The sequence below is a fragment of the Plectropomus leopardus genome, chromosome 18, assembly GCF_026936395.1.
Source record: "Plectropomus leopardus strain MGB_pleo_1.0 chromosome 18, ASM2693639v1, whole genome shotgun sequence".
In the NCBI taxonomy this organism is placed as follows: domain Eukaryota; kingdom Metazoa; phylum Chordata; class Actinopteri; order Perciformes; family Serranidae; genus Plectropomus; species Plectropomus leopardus.
In genome coordinates this window covers 14,776,171-14,796,334 of record NC_142193.1, presented here as the reverse complement: position 1 = coordinate 14,796,334, position 20,164 = coordinate 14,776,171, and the positions used below count along the sequence as shown (strand labels likewise).

Sequence of the window (20,164 nt, the reverse complement as noted above, 5' to 3'; positions counted from 1 at the left end):
AAAGTAGATAGATGGCTAAATCTAAATCTGTAGATATTATGTCCCAACTTCATGTGTTGTTGTGTTTTCCCCACCAGTTTGTGGAGACCATCAGCAGTAAGCAGACTGAGCTGGACACTTTCATTGCTGAGGGATACAAGACAGCCTTGTCCGAGGAGCGTCGCAGGTACTGCTTCCTGGTGGACCGCCAATGTGCAGTGGCCAAGAACAGCAGCGCCTACCACGGCAAGGCAAGTGTCACTTGACCACCAAAGAGATTTTCTTACAGTCAAGTAAATGTGAGGAGAGACATGAACGCTGTGGCTTTAGAATTGATAAGTATATACTGTGTGTCAGTTATGGTTTCAACTGTCTCTTTAAATCTTGCTCGTCACTGTTTCTTCCTGTTTTTTTTTTAATTTTTTTCTCTCAAACAGAGAATGCCAGTGCAATCAGTAGTTGGGCCTAATCTGTTACCATGGCAAACAACTTGATGTTCAAGCATATGTTTACTGATAGCATGGATACTAGCAAGGTTAGCAGCAGCAGTCACTTAAGTCATGAGATTAAAGGCTTTTCTCCACCACCTTTACCTGCAGGAAATATTAATGAATATGGATTTAACATAACCATTCAACTGTCAGTTGATATGGGCAATTTCTTTGTTTGCTTCCAGTATGGAACCTGTCAGGATTTATTTTGCCAATACCAGCTGACAGTTGCTTTCAAATCTTATACTTATTGCATAGCTTATTGCAGTCTATGTTAATGTTAATTTATCCATATTAAACAAACATGGTGAAAAAGAGCCAAAACTTGAAGAAACAGTCTCACACAATCACAAAATGACAGCTCACTGTATGTTTTTTCCTGTAACTCACACAACCCAGTTTTGTAAGTTTCCTGCAGGTGAGGCCAATAAAAAGATGCATCTCGTGACACATCTGCTCTGCAAACAGTTAATCCACATTTATTATGTCTTCATGTTACCCAACACACAACACAAATTGATTAGTTAGCTCACAATGATGTTTAGTACTGGTTTTGCCTCTCAGATGATAGTTGTGCACCAATGCAAGCTTAGAGGGTGACGTATGACCTCCAGCTTCTACTGTCTTACGTCATTCTCCCATATGAGCAGCAACTTTCTTTTTTTAACTTTGAGTACAAAATTCCATTTTTGATTATTTAATTTTTTGATTATTTTTATATTTAAAATATTTTGCAAACTGTGTTGCTCTGCATCATTGTCAGAAAATGACTCAGAAAAATATATAATATCATAAATATGCCAAATTACACTGGAAGGGGCTTTAAGGCTTCTGCAATCTTGGTTTCAAATATCAAGTAAACAACCTAAGGTACTATAAATTAAAAGTTTCCCACTCAAAAACACAGCTAATCTGCTTCATCGGGACTGCGTGGGGGTGTTTTGACGGCATTGGATTGACAGTTAAGGCAACACAAGCAAACAACAACTCAACTGTCATTGTGTTTAAATGTTGCTAAATTCTGATTGGTGCAAAGAAATGCAAACACTTTTTTCCAGTTGAGCCCTGCCCTCTTACAATCAGTGAGAAACGTGAGGATGAACAGGCAAATACTCAGTCTCTCATTTGAAATAATCACGTGTCACTTATAGCAAGAAACTGATTGAGAAAATTGTCTCTAATGGCCTTTAACTAAGGCTGTGCACAGTTAGTAGTTAATGGTCAGATTTAGTGTTTCCTTGAATAATTTGTTCAATCATCATGCATTTTTTTCTATCTTCAGTACTCCCAATCTGTCATCTGTGTTTTATTTGAGGACTCACCTGCTGTAGACCATTGTTCAACACAAAGGGCATAGGAGGAGATATATAATTCAAAGTCACATTAGCTTTGACCGCTCACAGGGGCCTCCTCATCTTAAAAATTCATTAAGACTGTAGACAATGCCCAGCTGACAGCCAGATTTGAAGCTGTAATCCATCATTGCACCTTTGCGTGCCTGGCCACCTTTTTGCGTGGAGAACTGCCTCACTTGTTCAGTTAATGAAAGACGTTAATAAGAAAAAGCATCAAAATGATTCTTGTAGAGAAAGATGGACTGAAATCAAACTCAGTGCAATGAACAGGACAAAAGTCGCAAACTATTTCTCACCCATTTTGTTTACAGCAGTCACTAGAGAATTTTAAAATACCTGCTTGTTGTTTTCACACCGCTGCTGACATTTGAAGCAAAGAACCTTTGAATCCAAACAGATCCCCCTCTTTATCATAACATCAAAGGCAATGAAGTGATATTAACAAGGATTTAGTTTTTTTACGCTTGTTGTTTTGTCCATTATCCAAGAATTTGATATTCTCGGGTAATGAAGTATATCAGTCTCCTGGGATTACTGGTGGGTGTGAACCGCCCGCCTGAAGATGTGGCTGGAGGAGGACTGTGTGTGTTTATGTGTGTTCATGTGGACTGCACTGCAGCTTCTTTTTTCAACATGGAGTCTAGTCATTAATCAGGATGGGGCTGTGCGTGGGAAGAGGTTACCTTCAGCAGACTGAAGAACCCTCTCCCAGAGGGTTCCTATGTGTGTTTGTCTGTGTGCAAGATCGTGTGTGTGTGTGTCTGTGTGTGCGCACGAGAGGGAGAAAGAGAAGGTGAGAGCTATGGATTAGTACACGAAAAAAGAGACAAAACTGTCCATGTTTTCTATGTGTGTGCATGGGTGTATCCTGTACAGTCATACACAGTGTGAATTTTTGTCAGTTCATTAAACTCTACTTGTGGAAAGAACAGCCGTGTCCACAGGCTGTGAGATGCTGCAGTGGGCAGCTTGGTTATATGTCTGTCTGTCCCACAGCCTCACCCACGCAGCACATTACCAAAGATGTGCAAGGGGCAGTGGTCAAGGCTACAGAGTGAGGAAAAACCTTTGAGAACTGAACATTTGTTTTTTTTATTCTATTGAATAGGGAGAAAATTGAAGCTTTAGCACAGAAAATGCTTAAGCGAGCTTTTTTTCTCTTGTCACATTGCAGCAAAAGCAATATCATTTTTTTTTGTGTTTTTCCAATCTTTCCTTCCTTCCTCCAGGGTAAAGACCTTCTGACCCAGAAGATCCCAGTGTGGCAACAGGCTTGCTCAGACCCCAACAAACTGCCAGAGAGGGCCATGCTCCTGGCCCAGCAGATGGGCTCTGCTGCCCTCGGGGGCACAAGCCCCCTGCATACCTCCAAATCCAACTTGGTCATCTCAGACCCTATCCCCGGGGCCCAGCCTCTTCCTGTGCCCCCGGAGCTGGCTGTTTTCATGGGCAGTGGCCTGGGACACCCAGCGGTGAGTGAAGAAAATAAGTGTTATTTTTATTTGTCCTCCCTTAATAAGGCAGTAAGTGTTTCTGTGTTTTAATGTTTCTCTGGGGCCTTTTATTTCTCTTTCTTATAATCAAAAGAAGCAAATTCTAAAGGTCCCATATTATGTGAATCTTCAGGTCCATACTTGTATTTGAGGTTTCCACTTTCTACCAGAATATATTCACATGCTTTGATATTCAAAAAACACATTATTTTCTTCTTACCATTAGCTGGAACAACTGTTTTTACACTCTGAAATGTCTGAAATGCAATGTTATAACACCTTTCTCTCAGGCCCACTCCTTAAAAAACAGTCTGCTCTCATTGGTCAGTGTTTCCAGGTCTTCCACATCTGCACTTTTGGCATCTCTTCACTGTTTTAACTGCTGGGGAATGACTAACAGTGCTTTAGTAGCAGTTTTTACCTTTATATAGTATAGTTGTGACATCCCAACTTAAATTCCTGACATTTCTCTGCACATTTTTTTTCTGTGGATGAAGCATTTTTTTTTTTTTACTTTTACAGCTCCTCTACTTGCTTTATTAGAAAATAAGACATGGAATATAACCATTTACAAAATGGAACCTTTGGGCCAGAGCAATTTTAATGTGGTTGCCTTATATATAATGTCACAGACTGATTACAATTTATGGCAATTAATACAAGTTGTTGTAATTTTTCTTAAGAGGACAGAACAACTTCATTTAAATGTCCCCATCACTGTGGAATAGCTAACAGTTCTATTATCAGCTTATTCACCTTTGGACCTCCAATAAAGATGCAAAACAGGCAAACATCTCTAGTCTCTTTTTGACGATGGCACTCAGGTTAATGAACTGTTTAAAATCTTCATTTCATGCTGGGCAGCTGCTGACAGATGAACTCTCATTCGACTTCTGGTCAACTCTAAAATTATCAAGTATACTTTTTAAATAAAGATGAATTATAACATGTCCTGACTTTGATTACATCTAAATATTGCATAAAGTAGTTGCCACTGCAGTATTGAACTGGCAAAGCCTATTTCACAATTTGTTATTAAATCTATATACTTATTGAATCTGTTGTATCTGCTTTTTATCCAGAGGCTGATGGGCCCTGATGGTATGTCCATGGTAAATGGGACAACAGGAGTCCATGGGGAGGAATATTGGACGGATGGAGGGACTTTATCCGTGTCCCAAGTCAGGCCTTCGTCCCCCCAGACCCAGGCACAGGGCCAGTCCCAGGCTCAGCCCCAGAGACAGGTCAGCGATGTCTACTCCAACACCCTCCCTGTCCGCAGGCCTGCCCCTGCCAAGAATAAGAACCCCGTGGGTAAGATATACAAACACTGCTGCTAATTTATGAACAACAGTAGCACTGTAGCAAGAAAATTACAAGAAGAATATTTGATTAAACCTCAAACCAAGTCCTCTCATTTTACTTGAAAGTACACTGAGGAGCTTTGTGACATTTCTTAATAGTTGAGATCAAAATAAGATCATCACTTTGCCTGGTCTTCATTTTTATTTGATCTTATTTTATTCCTACTTTTTTGTTGGTTTTTATTCACACATCGTATTACTTTTATTGGCCAATGTTGGTCTTCATTATTATTTGATTCAATCTGATTTTATTCCTACTTTTTAATGTCTGACCATTACTCTCCGGTCAGCAGTTGATGTTATTAAGATTAATTTTTATTTGTACTACATAATGGTTTAGGCGCCTTCTGTATTCACTGCGTTTACTTATGTGTAATGTTTGTGGCTATAACTTCAGTGGTCGGTCATGCATCATGCAACACACTGCTTCCACCTGGAATGAAATATATATATATATAGGAAAAGAAGAAGCAGCAAAGCAAAAATACAAGGACCATCTCGATAAAGAGCTCCTTTTCTCCTCTCCCGGGCCTTCTCCAGATAACTGGCCAATTTATACGTCTCAAATGTGAAGAGCCATCTCACGCTCTGTGTATCTTATATATTTACAAAATCAATATCCACCCTTATCTCACCAAACAAAGCATCAGCCAATTCACAGTAAAAAGGACAGCAGATATCAAAATGCAACAAATTTCTATATCACTGGACAGCAACAACCTCCAGTAGCGGTCACCAAAGCTCCCAGGGGGTTTATAGGCTGTAATTGTGAGGGTCGTTACAGAGGTCTAATTCTCAGCATTTCATTCATTTTTGTGAAGAAAACTAAAGAAAATGTGTTATTTTTTAAAGTTAAGATCATTATCTAAGATATAAACTTGAAGGTGAAGCCCAAGGTAATCAAGGTAGACGGAGCCTTCCCTCACTGCTTAAAAAAACATTGTCCTACATTTAAAAAAGTATGCAGTTAAAACAACCAGAGAGCTGATATACAATTGCAAGGCGCCAGGGAGAAGAAAACACTGAAACAGTCAAAAAAAGAAGCCTTTTACGTATGTATGATTGTAAAAAATAAATTAAAAAAAGAACATTAAACAGCAAGCTGCATAAAAGTATAAACATATCAGGAAAACTTACCTCTGATGTTATATTCAAAGCAATCAATCTGAAAAAAACAAAACAAAAACAAAACATCCACATAGATTGTTTTACATTAGTTTATCAATTGTTCTATACTGTTGTTATTATGCATTAGATATAGTACTAAATGTCATATGTCACTTACTTATGGATTTACTCAATGATTGAATATTGGATCCCTTAAGGATAAAAAATTCGGGAAACACTGGTCTAGTATCAACAGTCAAAGGCAAAATACGTTTGACTGTTGAAATTATATAAATTAAGTTTTGCTTACTTGCGTACCTACAATTATATATGTTAAGTTATAATGTTAGCCACTGGAAGAACTGCTGCTCTTCAGTGTCTCAAAATAGCAGCAGGGAGATGTCGCAACAAACACTTCGAAACCGTATTTATGAGAAATGTTGGCAGGAGATAGTCTACCAATCATCCCATCTATGGTATCATTTTTAATGGCAATTATACCAGCGTATTAGTTAATCTGACAGTGATTCATGGTTGTTTGTGAATGCTATACAAAAGCACATAAAAAAAATAAAAGAAAAACATACTAAATTTAGAATATCTGCCTGACTGTGTCTAAATAGACAAAAATGTTACTTTTAGTAGGCACCCTGAACTCTTAATGAACTCTCATGTCACTGACCATTGACTCTGTCTGCAAACATGACAGGAGAGACACGGACCCTGCCCAGGTCCAGTTCCATGGCAGCAGGCTTGGAAAAGAATGGGCGCTCCCGTGTCCAGGCCATCTTCTCCCACGCTGCGGGTGACAACAGCACCCTGCTCAGCTTCTCTGAGGGAGATGTAATCACCCTGCTAGTGCCCGAGGCCAGAGATGGCTGGCACTATGGGGAGAATGAGAAGAACAAGATGTAAGTGTTATAGTAATTTTTGCATTTTGCCTATTTCCATTCTGTGAGATCTACTTCCCCCACATATAGGTACAATGTAAGTTTAACCATGTGTTCACCTTTCTCAGGCGTGGCTGGTTCCCGTTCTCCTACACACGTGTGCTGCCTGAAAGTGATAGTGAGAAGCTTAAAGTGAAGTGCGTAGCATTTTTTTTCTATCACAAACTGTGTCAACTTTATGAGACCGAGTCTGAGGCCTTTTTTTTTCTTGCCCTCTCAGCTTGCACCATGGGAAAAGTAGCAGCACAGGGAACTTGTTGGAGAGTGATGCATCACTGCCCACACCTGACTATGGCCTGACTGCCCGACTGCTGGCACAGAGCCTAGCACAGACCCGCCCACGTCCCTACAGCATGGCAGGCTTTGGCACACAGGTAGGTACAATTTAACATGTGTAGTATCCATGAACAACACACAAAACACTTGTTACTCTTTTTTACTTAATTTGTAGCCCCCGTCTGGTTTAGCCTTGTGTTGCATAATTGGATATGAGTAATCCTGCAGTAACTGGAAAGGAGACTTTTGCTAAGTTTCTGCTGCCGCCTAGTGTTTGTATGCAAGTACAGCAGGTGCTTCAGTCCAAGGTATACAAGCACACTAAGTAAAATATTTTATTTTATCTTTTCAGCCTGCTATTGAGGATTATGATGGCCGCTTTGCCACAAGGTAAGTGCCTTTTCTACCCTGTCCTCTTAAGATATGACTGGTGCTGCCGTCTGAGTTATTTAACTTTGGTAGTTTTGGCAGTAGTGACCTATCAGTAAAAGATGGCATTTCAATTGAGTCATTACATGCTGGAACACTGAAGAGTGAGCAAGGCAACTGTGTAACATACGCAGTGTCCCAGTGGAACGCTACATTCACTTTCTATAATGGTGTAGAGTATGATGTGTCGCGGACCAAACATGTAGTTTACTAGAAAAAGTGTACAGTATTCTCCATAATATCAGGGTGGATCCTTAGAAGTGCTTGATATTTGAGTGTACTGTTAAATGTATACCAGGTTTAAATTCAGACCATGTAATAATCCCGCAAAGGTCAATTTGTTTGAAGAGCTTGCTTTGGACACTTACAGTAAAATAAAATAAAAATATGCCGAGGAGTTCAGTGGAATAAAGGAATCTATAAAAGTTAAGTTTGATTATCAATAAAAATAAATAAAACAATTAAAAACTTTTTTTTTTTTTTTACAGAGAATTAAAAAGATAAATCGCGGCAATTAAAGACTTGGAATGATGGTTAGTCTTAAAAGCAGGTAAAATATAATGCCCTGATGGCAACAGAGAACGTTCACCTGCAAGAACGTGTCCAGAAGAAGGAAAAATACTTGTCGCTCCCTGGAGGATTTGTTGATTGCAAAAAGTGGTCAAGTCCATTTGTGTCAGATTTTAACAATGCTGTTTAGACCATTGTCTCATAATGCGATGAACGAAGAAACTTGTGCAGCCAATTACAGTTACAAAACATGAGGACTGTGGCGAGACAGTTCAAGCAAGAGCTTGCTCAACTATACTGCAATAATATATTTTTTCACATAGTGCATTATTTTGTGACCAAAAAATGATGAAGTTCCAATGCCACTGTTAAGAGTATTCTATTATGATTAGTATATGGTTAATGCATAGTATGGAATTAAGTGATGGGCTACAAAGCCACACAGCGTCTGAAACAAAGTACAATCTACAATCACCCATATGTATGTGTACAGTTATTTGTTAAAGGAACACTTACCCACAAAATGACCATTTGCAAATGAATTAGTCGCACCATGTTACCCCAAGGCATGTGAGAAAAAATAAAGTTTAACAGCAAAACAATATGAAAACATCTGTTTACAAACTCTCACACAATTCTTGCTTCAAGTCTTATTCATCAAGAAGTATGCCTCCCAAAATGTTTTTTTCCTGAAACCTTACTTTTTAAAACTTAGTTAAGAGTAGATTTATCTATATGCGCTTCCAAGCCAGACTCCAACACTAATCTCTGTTTGTTTGGGGTTTTTTTAAGCGAAAATGCATGTGTTTGGGAAGTACTGAGCATACCACTGAATAATGTTCTGTCAAAGTTTGTAAAGGATGTTTTTGATATAGTCTTGCTGTAGTTAAACACAGTCCCTAGTTAATCATAATATCAATATGTTCAATATTTTCCCTTGGTGAAATGTAAGAAAAAAAAAGTTTTCTTTTTACTTTAAGTACTTAAAATGTCAGGAAATACTGACAAATGCCATTCACTGTTTTTTTAAGCAATCTTCAAATTATCTGTTTTGTCTGACCAATGGTTCAACACCCAAATTTATTCAGTTTACAGTAACATAAAACAGGAAACAGCTACATATCTTCACACATGAGAAGCTAGAGCCAGATAATTCTGGGCTTTTTTGTTTGGACAATTGATTTGATGAATAATCAGTTATCAAAATCATTGGCCATTATTTATTTATTTTTAATCGATGCGTAATTGATTAATAGACTAATGATGTCACCACTAGTGTGAAGCATAGTTTGCCTCAAGCAATTTCGCTGTAGTTAGATATATATACAGTGTTTCTTTTGAGCATTTTTACTGTGTCTTCTTTGTCCTTCCCTCTTTAATCCTGCTTACATTACTTTTTTTAAAATAGCTCTTTAAAGTAATGACTGCAGTGTAGCGGGGTCAGTGTCTCCGTTTATTGTCAGAGCACTCTTGGCCCAGTATGTCTTCACCGTAATCCTATCAAGTCCTTGCTGACTCACCAGGGTTATGTGAGGTTAGGGTTAGGAATGATGCTGTGCCTGTTTCTGTCCAATCAGGGAGTACATCCTTGTGTACATGTTTATAAATGTGTGTATTTGCGTGTGTCTGTGAGAGAAAGAGAGTGAGAGAGAGAGAGAGAGAGAGAAATGACTTGCGTGCACTTGTGTTTGGAGTACGTGTTGTGACAGTAGACATCATGCTGACCTCATCTCAGTCATCACTGCTTGTCAGCCTGGGGCTTTGGGCACCAGTGTCAAGCTGTTTACATACTCCTGTCTGCTCTGAATGTGTTTTTTTTTTTGTATCAGTACTTTGAGACAACACTGTGCTGCAGGGTGTATTCACCCCCAACAGACTAATCTAATACTACATCCCTCCAGCTAAGGAGATGACTTGATTTTCTCATCAACAGTGTGGGGTTTGTCTACTTTTCAGTGACAGACGGTAGCAAATATTCAATAAACTGCTTATTATGGGCAATAATATCAAACCAGAAAACATATCTGGATTATAAAAAAAAGTGTTGATGAGGGAATTGGAAGTCCAATCTTCCTGATCATGGCAGGTGTGTTTGGAGTTGCAGCTGTGGGTGGGGTAGATTTCATGACCCCCACCTACGCCTCTCCAAATCTCTACCCTGCCTCCTTGTGCCTGTCTTGTCTTTCTCCATTTCTCTCTGAGTGTGTCCGACCTGGCAAGCTTCCTTCTCTCTTTGTTCCACAGTGACAGTCCTGATGGCAAATTGATTTCGACTGTGTGAGAACAGACATACAGACAGACACAGACAGCTCCGGATAGCACAGGGGCCTCTTCCTCCCCATCTTTTCCCCCTCCTCCTCTTAGCCTCCCCCTTCTCCTGTCCACTTATCTCCACTTCTCCTCCTCTGCCTCCACACACACCCCTTCTCCAAGTGGAAGAGGCCAGTTTCATCCCTCCTTTCTGTCCTCTCTTCCTCCTCGGGTCCCTCCTTTCCTCCTTCCGTCCGTCCTGGGTGCTGCTGCTGGTGGTGTCGGTGTGGACAGTAGCGGTTGGTGGGTGGAGGATTGCGTTGAGCGAGAGAGCCAGAGCGGGGCCTACCTGCTCGGCATGCAGCGATATGGACTCTGAATAATCTCTGATCACAGTCCACCATCACGGACTGATCTCTCAAGAGACTGCCTTTGCTACTGCTTGTCTTTTCATGCATGTACATGGTTGTGTCATTTTGTCAAACTAAAAGACATGTTCATGTACTGTACAAGTGCCAAAAGACTTCAATGTCGTTGTACTAAAGCCACTGGCTGAATGGCCTTTTTAAGCACACGTGGGCCCAGTATTATCGAGTTCCCACCCAATACACACATGCTCAAAAAAAAAGCTTTGTTCAAAGTAAGGCTGTGCAGCAGATTACTATGTTTCTGTTCTGAGAGATCCCGTATAGGTCGCGCTGTGCTTCCTTGTGTCAGTGCTAGACTTGATTATTCGTCCAGAGGGTGTGTGTCTTATTTGCCTTACTTTGCTTCTTTTATTTTCTATTAAACACTTCATGTGCAATGGAGCAAATTTTTAAATTGAGCTTCAAGAATATACAATATATCTATCTATCCATTTCTATCTCTCTCTCTTTATATATATACACATATATATATATGTATATATATATAATGTTTCCGTCAGTCCAACAAGTTGCACTGTATTATGATCATTGCAAAAAAAACAAACAAAAAAAATTTTTTAATATAGATTTACAATTAAACTTCCCACCGTTGGCTGAACTTACTGCCAGAATTGTTGGTAAAAATAAAAAATTCCTTCAGTTTCATCTTATTTCTGAAGCAGTGAGTTTGAAAAGGGTCTTCTTCTGTTGAGTATCCTCAATAACAGCTGTGAATTAGTTTTTAGGTTCAATGACAACCACGGCTTTTGCAGCTCTCAGTGTTATTTATGATTGTATTCTCTGAGTGGCTATGTAGTTTTTGGTCTTTTCTTTAAAAAAACATATTGTCCTTGTAAAAAAACAAACAAACAAAAAAAATCAAGAAACATTGAGAAATTACTGATTAGTTGAAGTGTTTATCTTATGCATGCTGTGGAGGGAAACCAGAAAATGTGATACTAAAAATTGACCTTGAATGTATGGTGACTTTTTACAAAGGTATTCTAAATAAAACATATCTCTATATATTAATAAACAGTCTGGTCTGACGAGAAATCTGTTCTATCATTGACAATGGCATTTTCAGTTTTATACAACTATTTTTTCCTTGTTTTAAGGGGATTGTTCAGATTTTTTGAAGAGGGGTTGAATTGGTTTCTTATCTTTATTAGGTGTATCATGCTAGATTTAGGTTGACGTGCCCCCACTTTGGAGAAGCAGGCAGGAGTACAACATGGAATAAAGTACTGCTGTGAACGGGGGCAGCAACAATGCGTATTTCAGCCACCTGAAGAAAGTCCATTCTGAAAAAAAAAAATTTAATATCACTCTAAGTAAAGACTTTATTGATAGTATTTTCACTATTTTATCTTTCCAAAAGACAGCCCCTTTTTGACAGGAAAGCTGTTTATGGCTTCAGTTCTCCATCTAAGCTCTCCGCGAAGCCACCTTAAAACCTTACACAGGAGCTGCTGGTCTACAGCTGCCTTGATTGGTTTGTTTGTATTATTGTGTGATTGTGGTGAATTAAAACTAAACCTCAGTTGCACAATTACACAAACCAGTAACTCATAGAGGCGGCTGCAGACCAGCAGCTCCTGTGTTAAGTAATGTAAAATCATTGTTTTTGTCAATGGAGTCTGGCTATGAAGAGAGCAATATAATGCTTCATTTCCCATGGAAATCTCTGTCTGATGGTAAGGTAGGGTGAAAGCATTCTAAATATAACAAAAACCTAAACTGGTATGTATTTTTTAGGTTGTTTTTTTCTTATGTGACTAAAATCACAGCAGTAGATTGCTTAGCTTCCATGTCGGACTCCCTGTCTCCCCAAACTGGGGGCGTGCCAATTAACATCTACCGTATGTAATATACGGTCACCCACTTCAAAAAAACAGAACTTTTCCTTTAACATTATTGCTTTGAGCTGATTATTCCCGACCCCCTTGACTGTTTGAATGTATTCCCTTTTTTGAAGAATCGCCACTTTTCTGTGAATCATTTCAGGCCACAGCTGTGTCCCAAGCATGCTGTTTCATCCCCCCTACCCCAGAAACACCCATAGCATCTGTGGTGCTCTCTGTGTCACATAGAAAAAAGACTGAGTGTGTTTGGTGGTGTTGTGTGCAGTGTGTAAGTGTCTAAACTCAGCCTGCCTATTTATGTCCTTTGGTTGTATTTTAAATAATTTTTGGCTTGTGTTTGAGTTGTATTTGGATACTGGGGGGCGGGGGGTCTGCAGGCTATCCCAGCTGTCATTGGACGAGAGGCAGGGTACAGCCTGGACAGGTCAAAGGCCTGATAAAGTCATAGAATAGTATGTCATAAAAGGAAGAAATAGAAAATGTCATAGTACACATTGCCATACAGAGTCATATAAATGATAATGATAATGATAATAATAGATTTTATTTATAACACACTTTACATTTAGCAAAATTCGAAAAATGCTACAGACATGGTAAAGGTCAGTAGATTAAAAACATTAAAAACAAGGCAAAAAAACAAAAAACAAAGGCTCTTTGAAAGAGAAGTTTTTAGTCCTCAGTGCTGATCAGGGAGGGCATTCCATATGTGTGGATCAACAAAGTGGAAGGCCCGATCCCCCACAGTGTGGGGTTTACTGTGTCGTAAAAAAAAAAGTTATAAAAACCATCAAAGTATAGTATGGCGTGAAAAAAAGAACAACAAACAAAAATAGAATAAAATGACACAAAAATTATGGAAAACATAGTGCTGCAAGCCATACAAAAGTAATAAAAAAAAAAGGTATAGTGTGGCATAAAGAAAGTCAAGAAAAACATCATGGTATAGTATGGCTTAAAATAGTTTAAAAAAATAGTATAGTATGTCATCCAAAATTGCATAAAAACATGATAGTGTAGCATGTAAGGCATAACTAAATGAAAACGTCATAGTATAGCATGTTGTCGTATAACTTAAAACAAACTAATCCAAAATACTATGAATACATCATAGTATAGCATGTCCAAAATAACATTTAAGTCATAGAAAGCTACCAGTATCAAAAGTGCCAAATTGGCAATAAACGTTATAGGATCATGTCTTGCAAAATAGTTTTAAAACATCTTAGTACAAGATGCTGTCCAAAATCACAAAGAAGTTGTAGTGCTGCATATTTAAAAGGACGTCCAGTTCACAGTATAAATCAAGTGTAAAACACTAAACAGATCCATGGTGGCCTCACCAGGTAGAGTGTGCACCTCACATGCTGGAGGCTCCTGCAGCAACATGGGTTCGAGGCTGGCTTGCAGCCCTTTGTGGCATATTGTTCCCACCTTTCCTGTCACTCTTCAGCTGTCCTATATAAATAAAGGGAAATGCCCCCCAAAAATAATCTTATAAAAACAAAAAAGAATCCAACTGTTACAATATCTAAGTACAAGTGTTTCAGCATTGATACATCAGTTCGCAGGAAACCAAATGGCACTTCTCTAAATCGAATGATGAATGAAATGAGATTTAAAGTAATTAAACAGTTAATTAAAAGGAGTTACCTTTTTTATTTTTAAGCTTATAATTTCAGAGACTCTGCAAGTTGCTCCACTTGCGTGGTGCATAGTATTTGATAGCCAGTTTTTCTGGTCTTTGTGCTGTCATCCAAGTTCATGAAAAAATGTCACAATAAAGAATGATGTCCAAAGTCATGAAAAAACATCATAGCAAAGTATGTCACCCAAACTCATAAGGTCAATACAGCAATATAACATTTTTGTATAAGATGCATCATTATGAAAACTAGTACTTACAGTTCCCACTTTTCTTTTTAGGCTTTTTGTTCTAAAGAGTTATATCATGATACCTTTTCATAAATGAATCTTTACAGAGATGCACTATAATAACTGCTAGCTTAGAAACACTGGATACACATGAGATCGTAACATTAATCCAAGCCGAATACATAGCAAATTTTCATTCAGTCCACGTCACTGATGGCATTGCCAGACATTAACACACACTTGCCATACTATACACATTAACACAATGTCATTACTGACATTAATGATGATGCTCAGGCTGAGGGCAGATGTTGATGTTCTTGCCTGCATTCTGGTTGTGCAGCTCTACCGGTGTTGGCTCCCCTTGTGCAGTTGAGTCTTCAGCTCTGCTCAGCTCAGGACAAACTTACATGTTCTTTGTGTGGTCCACCTGCCGGTACATAGAAATATGCTGCCAATACAGTGAACACACAACACCGGAAAAAGAAAAGCTGTGTTAATGAACCAGAGTGTAACTTCTGTTCTTTATTAATACTCACATCGCAGGCAGAGCTCCTCACATTGTAACACTCTGGCTTTCCTCCTGCTAAAATTATTGTTAAAGATGCATAATCATATAAAATTCGTACTTGCAACATATAGTACAGTGGTTCTCAACCTTTTTTATTAACGTACCCGCTTTGAAAGATTTTTTCAGCAAAGTACTCCCTTACCAGCACGAAACATTTTTGGTAGAAAAAAAAAGAGGTACAACACAGCAGTGTGCCATCAGTGTCTGATTTATTAAACAAAATTGTAACCAAAAAACACTTTCAAATTTGAGGATTGCAGCTCATGGACATAAATTAAATTAAAACATGTCATTTTCAGCCATTTTTTCAACTTGCTATATTTTTTTGTTTTTGGCCTTTTTATGACACACTATGCTCTGATGTGTCTCTACAAGCTATAATATGTGGTTTTCAGACATTTTTTTCAACATGTCAAATTTTGAGATTTTTTGTCATTTTCAGTAATTTTTTTCGACATGCTATACTATGTTGTTTTCAGCCATTTTTTTCCAACATGCCATATTATGTCAATTTGGGCCTTTTTTCGACATGACTAAATGATTAAGTTTTTTGACATATTTTCATGTTTTAATGCTATGGCGTGTTTCAGCACGCTATTTTATGCTGTTTTGAGGTGTGTTAAGGTGGTTTTGGTACCAGTCAAAGTTTGACATTTTTGCCATACTATAGCCTTGCTTTTTTGGTCATTTTTTTGACATGCTAAATTATGTTGTTTTTATGATATATTTTCAGGTTTTAATGCTATGGCATGTGTCAGCAAGCTATTTCATGCTGTTTTGAGGTGTTTTCAGCTGTTTTTGGGAGACGTCAAATTTTGTCATTTTTGCCATACTATAGCCTTGCTTCTTTGGTCATTTTATGGATATTCTAGATTATAGTGGTTTGGGCCATATTTGCACGTTTTAATGATATGGCATGTCTCAACACGCTATTTCATGCTGTTTTAGAGGTGATTTAAGTTGATTTTGAGACCCGTCAAATTTTGACATTTTTGCCATACTATAGCCTTGCTTTTTTTGTAGTTTTTTTTGACATGCTAAATTACGTTTTATTTGTATGTTTTAATGCTATGGCGTCTTTCAGCAAGCTATTTTATGCTGTTTTGAGGTGTTTTAAGTTGTTTTTGGGACATGTCATATTTTGACATTTTTGCCATACTATAGCCTTGCTTTTTTGGTCATTTTTTCGACATGTTACATTATGTTGTTTTTATGATATATTTTCAGGTTTTAATGCTATGGCGTGTGTCAGCAAGCTATTTCATGCTGTTTTGAGGTGTTTTCTGCTGTTTTTGGGACCCGTCAAATTTTGACATTTTTGCCATACTATAACCTTGCTTTTCTGGTCATTTTTTCGACATTCTAGATTATAGTGGTTTGGGCCATATTTGTACGTCTTAATGCTATGGCATGTCTCAACACGCTATTTTATGCTGTTTTGAGGCATTTTCGGCTGTTTTTGGGACACGTCAAATTTTGACATTTTTGCCATACTATAGCCTTGCTTCTTTGGTCATTTTTTTGACATGCTAAATTATGTTGTTCTTATGATATATTTTCAGGTTTTAATGCTATGGCGTGTGTCAGCAAGCTATTTCATGCTGTTTTGAGGTGTTTTCAGTTGTTTTTGGGACATGCCAAATTTTGACATTTTTGCCATACTATAGCCTTACTTCTTTGGTCATTTTTTTTGACATTCTAGATTATAGTGGTTTGGGCTATATTTGCACGTTCTACTACTATGGCGTTTTTCAGCACACTATTTTATGCTGTTTTGAGTTGTTTTAATTTGTTTTTGTGACCTGTCAAATTTTGACATTTTTGCCATACTATAGCCTTGCTTCGTTGGTCATTTTTTTGACATGCTAAATTATGTTGTTTTTATGATATATTTTCAGGTTTTATTGCTATGGCGTGTGTCAGCAAGCTATTTCATGCTGTTTTGAGGTGTTTTCAGCTGTTTTTGGGAGACGTCAAATTTTGTCATTTTTGCCATACTATAGCCTTGCTCTTTTGGTCATTTTTTTGACATTCAAGATTATTGTGGTTTGGGCCATATTTGCACGTTTTAATGATATGGCATGTCTCAACACGCTATTTCATGCTGTTTTAGAGGTGATTTAAGTTGATTTTGAGACCCGTCAAATGTTGACATTTTTGCCATACTATAGCCTTGCTTGTTTTGTAGTTTTTTTTGACATGCTAAATTATGTTGTTTTTATGATATATTTTCACGTTTTAACGCTATGGCGTCTTTCAGCAAGCTATTTTATGCTGTTTTGAGGTGTTTTAAGTTGTTTTTGTGACCTGTCAAATTTTGACATTTTTGCCATACTATAGCCTTGCTTCTTTGGTCATTTTTTTGACATTCTAGATTATAGTGGTTTGGGCCATATTTGCACGTTCTAATACTATGGCGTTTTTCAGCACACTATTTTATGCTGTTTTGAGTTGTTTTCAGGTGTTTTTGGAACCGTCAAATTTCGACATTTTTGCCATACTATAGCCTTGCTTCTTTGGTCATTTTTTTGACATACTAAATTATGTTGTTTTTATGATATATTTTCAGGTTTTATTGCTATGGCGTGTGTCAGCAAGCTATTTCATGCTGTTTTGAGGTGTTTTCAGCTGTTTTTGGGAGACGTCAAATTTTGTCATTTTTGCCATACTATAGCCTTGCTCTTTTGGTCATTTTTTTGACATTCAAGATTATTGTGGTTTGGGCCATATTTGCACGTTTTAATGATATGGCATGTCTCAACACGCTATTTCATGCTGTTTTAGAGGTGATTTAAGTTGATTTTGAGACCCGTCAAATTTTGACATTTTTGCCATACTATAGCCTTGCTTTTTTATTAGTGTTTTTTTGACATGCTAAATTATGTTGTTTTTATGATATATTTTCACGTTTTAACGCTATGGCGTCTTTCAGCAAGCTATTTTATGCTGTTTTGAGGTGTTTTAAGTTGATTTTGGGACATGTCATATTTTGACATTTTTGCCATACTATAGCCTTGCTTTTTTGGTCATTTTTTCGACATGTTACATTATGTTGTTTTTATGATATATTTTCAGGTTTTAATGCTATGGCGTGTGTCAGCAAGCTATTTCATGCTGTTTTGAGGTGTTTTCAGCTGTTTTTGGGACCCGTCAAATTTTGACATTTTTGCCATACTATAGCCTTGCTTCTTTGGTCATTTTTTTGACATTCTAGATTATAGTGATTTGGGCCATATTTGCACATTCTAATGCTATGGCATGTTTCAGAACACTATTTTATGCTGTTTTGAGGTGTTTTCGAGTGTTTTTGGGACCCATCAAATTTTGACATTTTTGCCATACTATAGCCTTGCTTTTTTATTAGTGTTTTTTTGACATGCTAAATTATGTTGTTTTTATGATATATTTTCAGGTTTTAATGCTATGGCGTGTGTCAGCAAGCTATTTCATGCTGTTTTGAGGTGTTTTCAGCTGTTTTTGGGACCTGTCAAATTTTGACATTTTTGCCATACTATAGCCTTGCTTCTTTGGTCATTTTTTTGACATGCTAAATTATGTTGTTCTTATGATATATTTTCAGGTTTTAATGCTATGGCGTGTGTCAGCAAGCTATTTCATGCTGTTTTGAGGTGTTTTCAGTTGTTTTTGGGACATGCCAAATTTTGACATTTTTGCCATACTATAGCCTTACTTCTTTGGTCATTTTTTTTGACATTCTAGATTATAGTGGTTTGGGCTATATTTGCACGTTCTACTACTATGGCGTTTTTCAGCACACTATTTTATGCTGTTTTGAGTTGTTTTAATTTGTTTTTGTGACCTGTCAAATTTTGACATTTTTGCCATACTATAGCCTTGCTTCTTTGGTCATTTTTTTGACATTCTAGATTATAGTGGTTTGGGCCATATTTGCACGTTCTAATACTATGGCGTTTTTCAGCACACTATTTTATGCTGTTTTGAGTTGTTTTAATTTGTTTTTGTGACATGTCAAATTTTGACATTTTTGCCATACTATAGCCTTGCTTCGTTGGTCATTTTTTTGACATGCTAAATTATGTTGTTTTTATGATATATTTTCAGGTTTTATTGCTATGGCGTGTGTCAGCAAGCTATTTCATGCTGTTTTGAGGTGTTTTCAGCTGTTTTTGGGAGACGTCAAATTTTGTCATTTTTGCCATACTATAGCCTTGCTCTTTTGGTCATTTTTTTGACATTCAAGATTATTGTGGTTTGGGCCATATTTGCACGTTTTAATGATATGGCATGTCTCAACACGCTATTTCATGCTGTTTTAGAGGTGATTTAAGTTGATTTTGAGACCCGTCAAATTTTGACATTTTTGCCATACTATAGCCTTGCTTTTTTTGTAGTTTTTTTTGACATGCTAAATTACGTTGTTTTTATGATATATTTTCACGTTTTAACGCTATGGCGTCTTTCAGCAAGCTATTTTATGCTGTTTTGAGGTGTTTTAAGTTGATTTTGGGACAGGTCATATTTTGACATTTTTGCCATACTATAGCCTTGCTTTTTTGGTCATTTTTTCGACATGTTACATTATGTTGTTTTTATGATATATTTTCAGGTTTTAATGCTATGGCGTGTGTCAGCAAGCTATTTCATGCTGTTTTGAGGTGTTTTCAGCTGTTTTTGGGACCCGTCAAATTTTGACATTTTTGCCATACTATAGCCTTGCTTTTTTGGTCGTTTTTTCGACATTCTAGATTATAGTGGTTTGGGCCATATTTGCACGTTTTAATGCTATGGCGTGTTTCAGCACACTATTTTATGCTGTTTTGAGGTGTATTAAGTTGATTTTGAGACCCGTCAAATTTTGACATTTTTGCCATACTATAGCCTTGCTTCTTTCGTCATTTTTTTGACATGATAAATTATGTTGTTTTTCTGATATATTTTCATGTTTTAATGCTATGGCGTGTTTCAGCATGCTATTTCATGCTGTTTTGAGGTGTCTTAAGGTGGTTTTGGGACCAGTCAAATTTCGGTATTTTCGCCATACTATAGCCTTGTTTTTTTTGGTCATTTTTTTGACATGCTAAATTATGTTGTTTTTATGATATATTTTCAGGTTTTAATGCTATGGCATGTCTCAGCATGCTATTTTATGCTGTTTTGAGTTGTTTTCAGCTGTTTTCGTGACATGCCAAATTTTGACATTTTTGCCATACTATAGCCTTGCTTTTTTGGTAATTTTTTCGACATGATACATTATGTTGTT

The 20,164-nt window shown here is 37.4% G+C and overlaps 1 protein-coding gene across 6 annotated transcripts in view; it reads left to right on the top strand.

Annotated features, from left to right (window-relative positions):
• Window positions 1-20,164, top strand: part of baiap2a (BAR/IMD domain containing adaptor protein 2a) — a 105,480-nt gene that overhangs the window by 53,067 nt on the left and 32,249 nt on the right. For 2 of the 6 annotated variants that reach the window (XM_088069448.1, XM_042505890.2), the window contains exons 7-13: window positions 78-230; window positions 3,055-3,297; window positions 4,401-4,632; window positions 6,499-6,700; window positions 6,808-6,876; window positions 6,960-7,113; window positions 7,368-7,405. In XM_088069448.1, the coding sequence (XP_087925574.1) occupies window positions 78-230; window positions 3,055-3,297; window positions 4,401-4,632; window positions 6,499-6,700; window positions 6,808-6,876; window positions 6,960-7,113; window positions 7,368-7,405 (1,091 nt within the window). The other 4 variants (XM_088069447.1, XM_088069446.1, XM_042505889.2 and 1 more) reach the window with 4 other exon arrangements.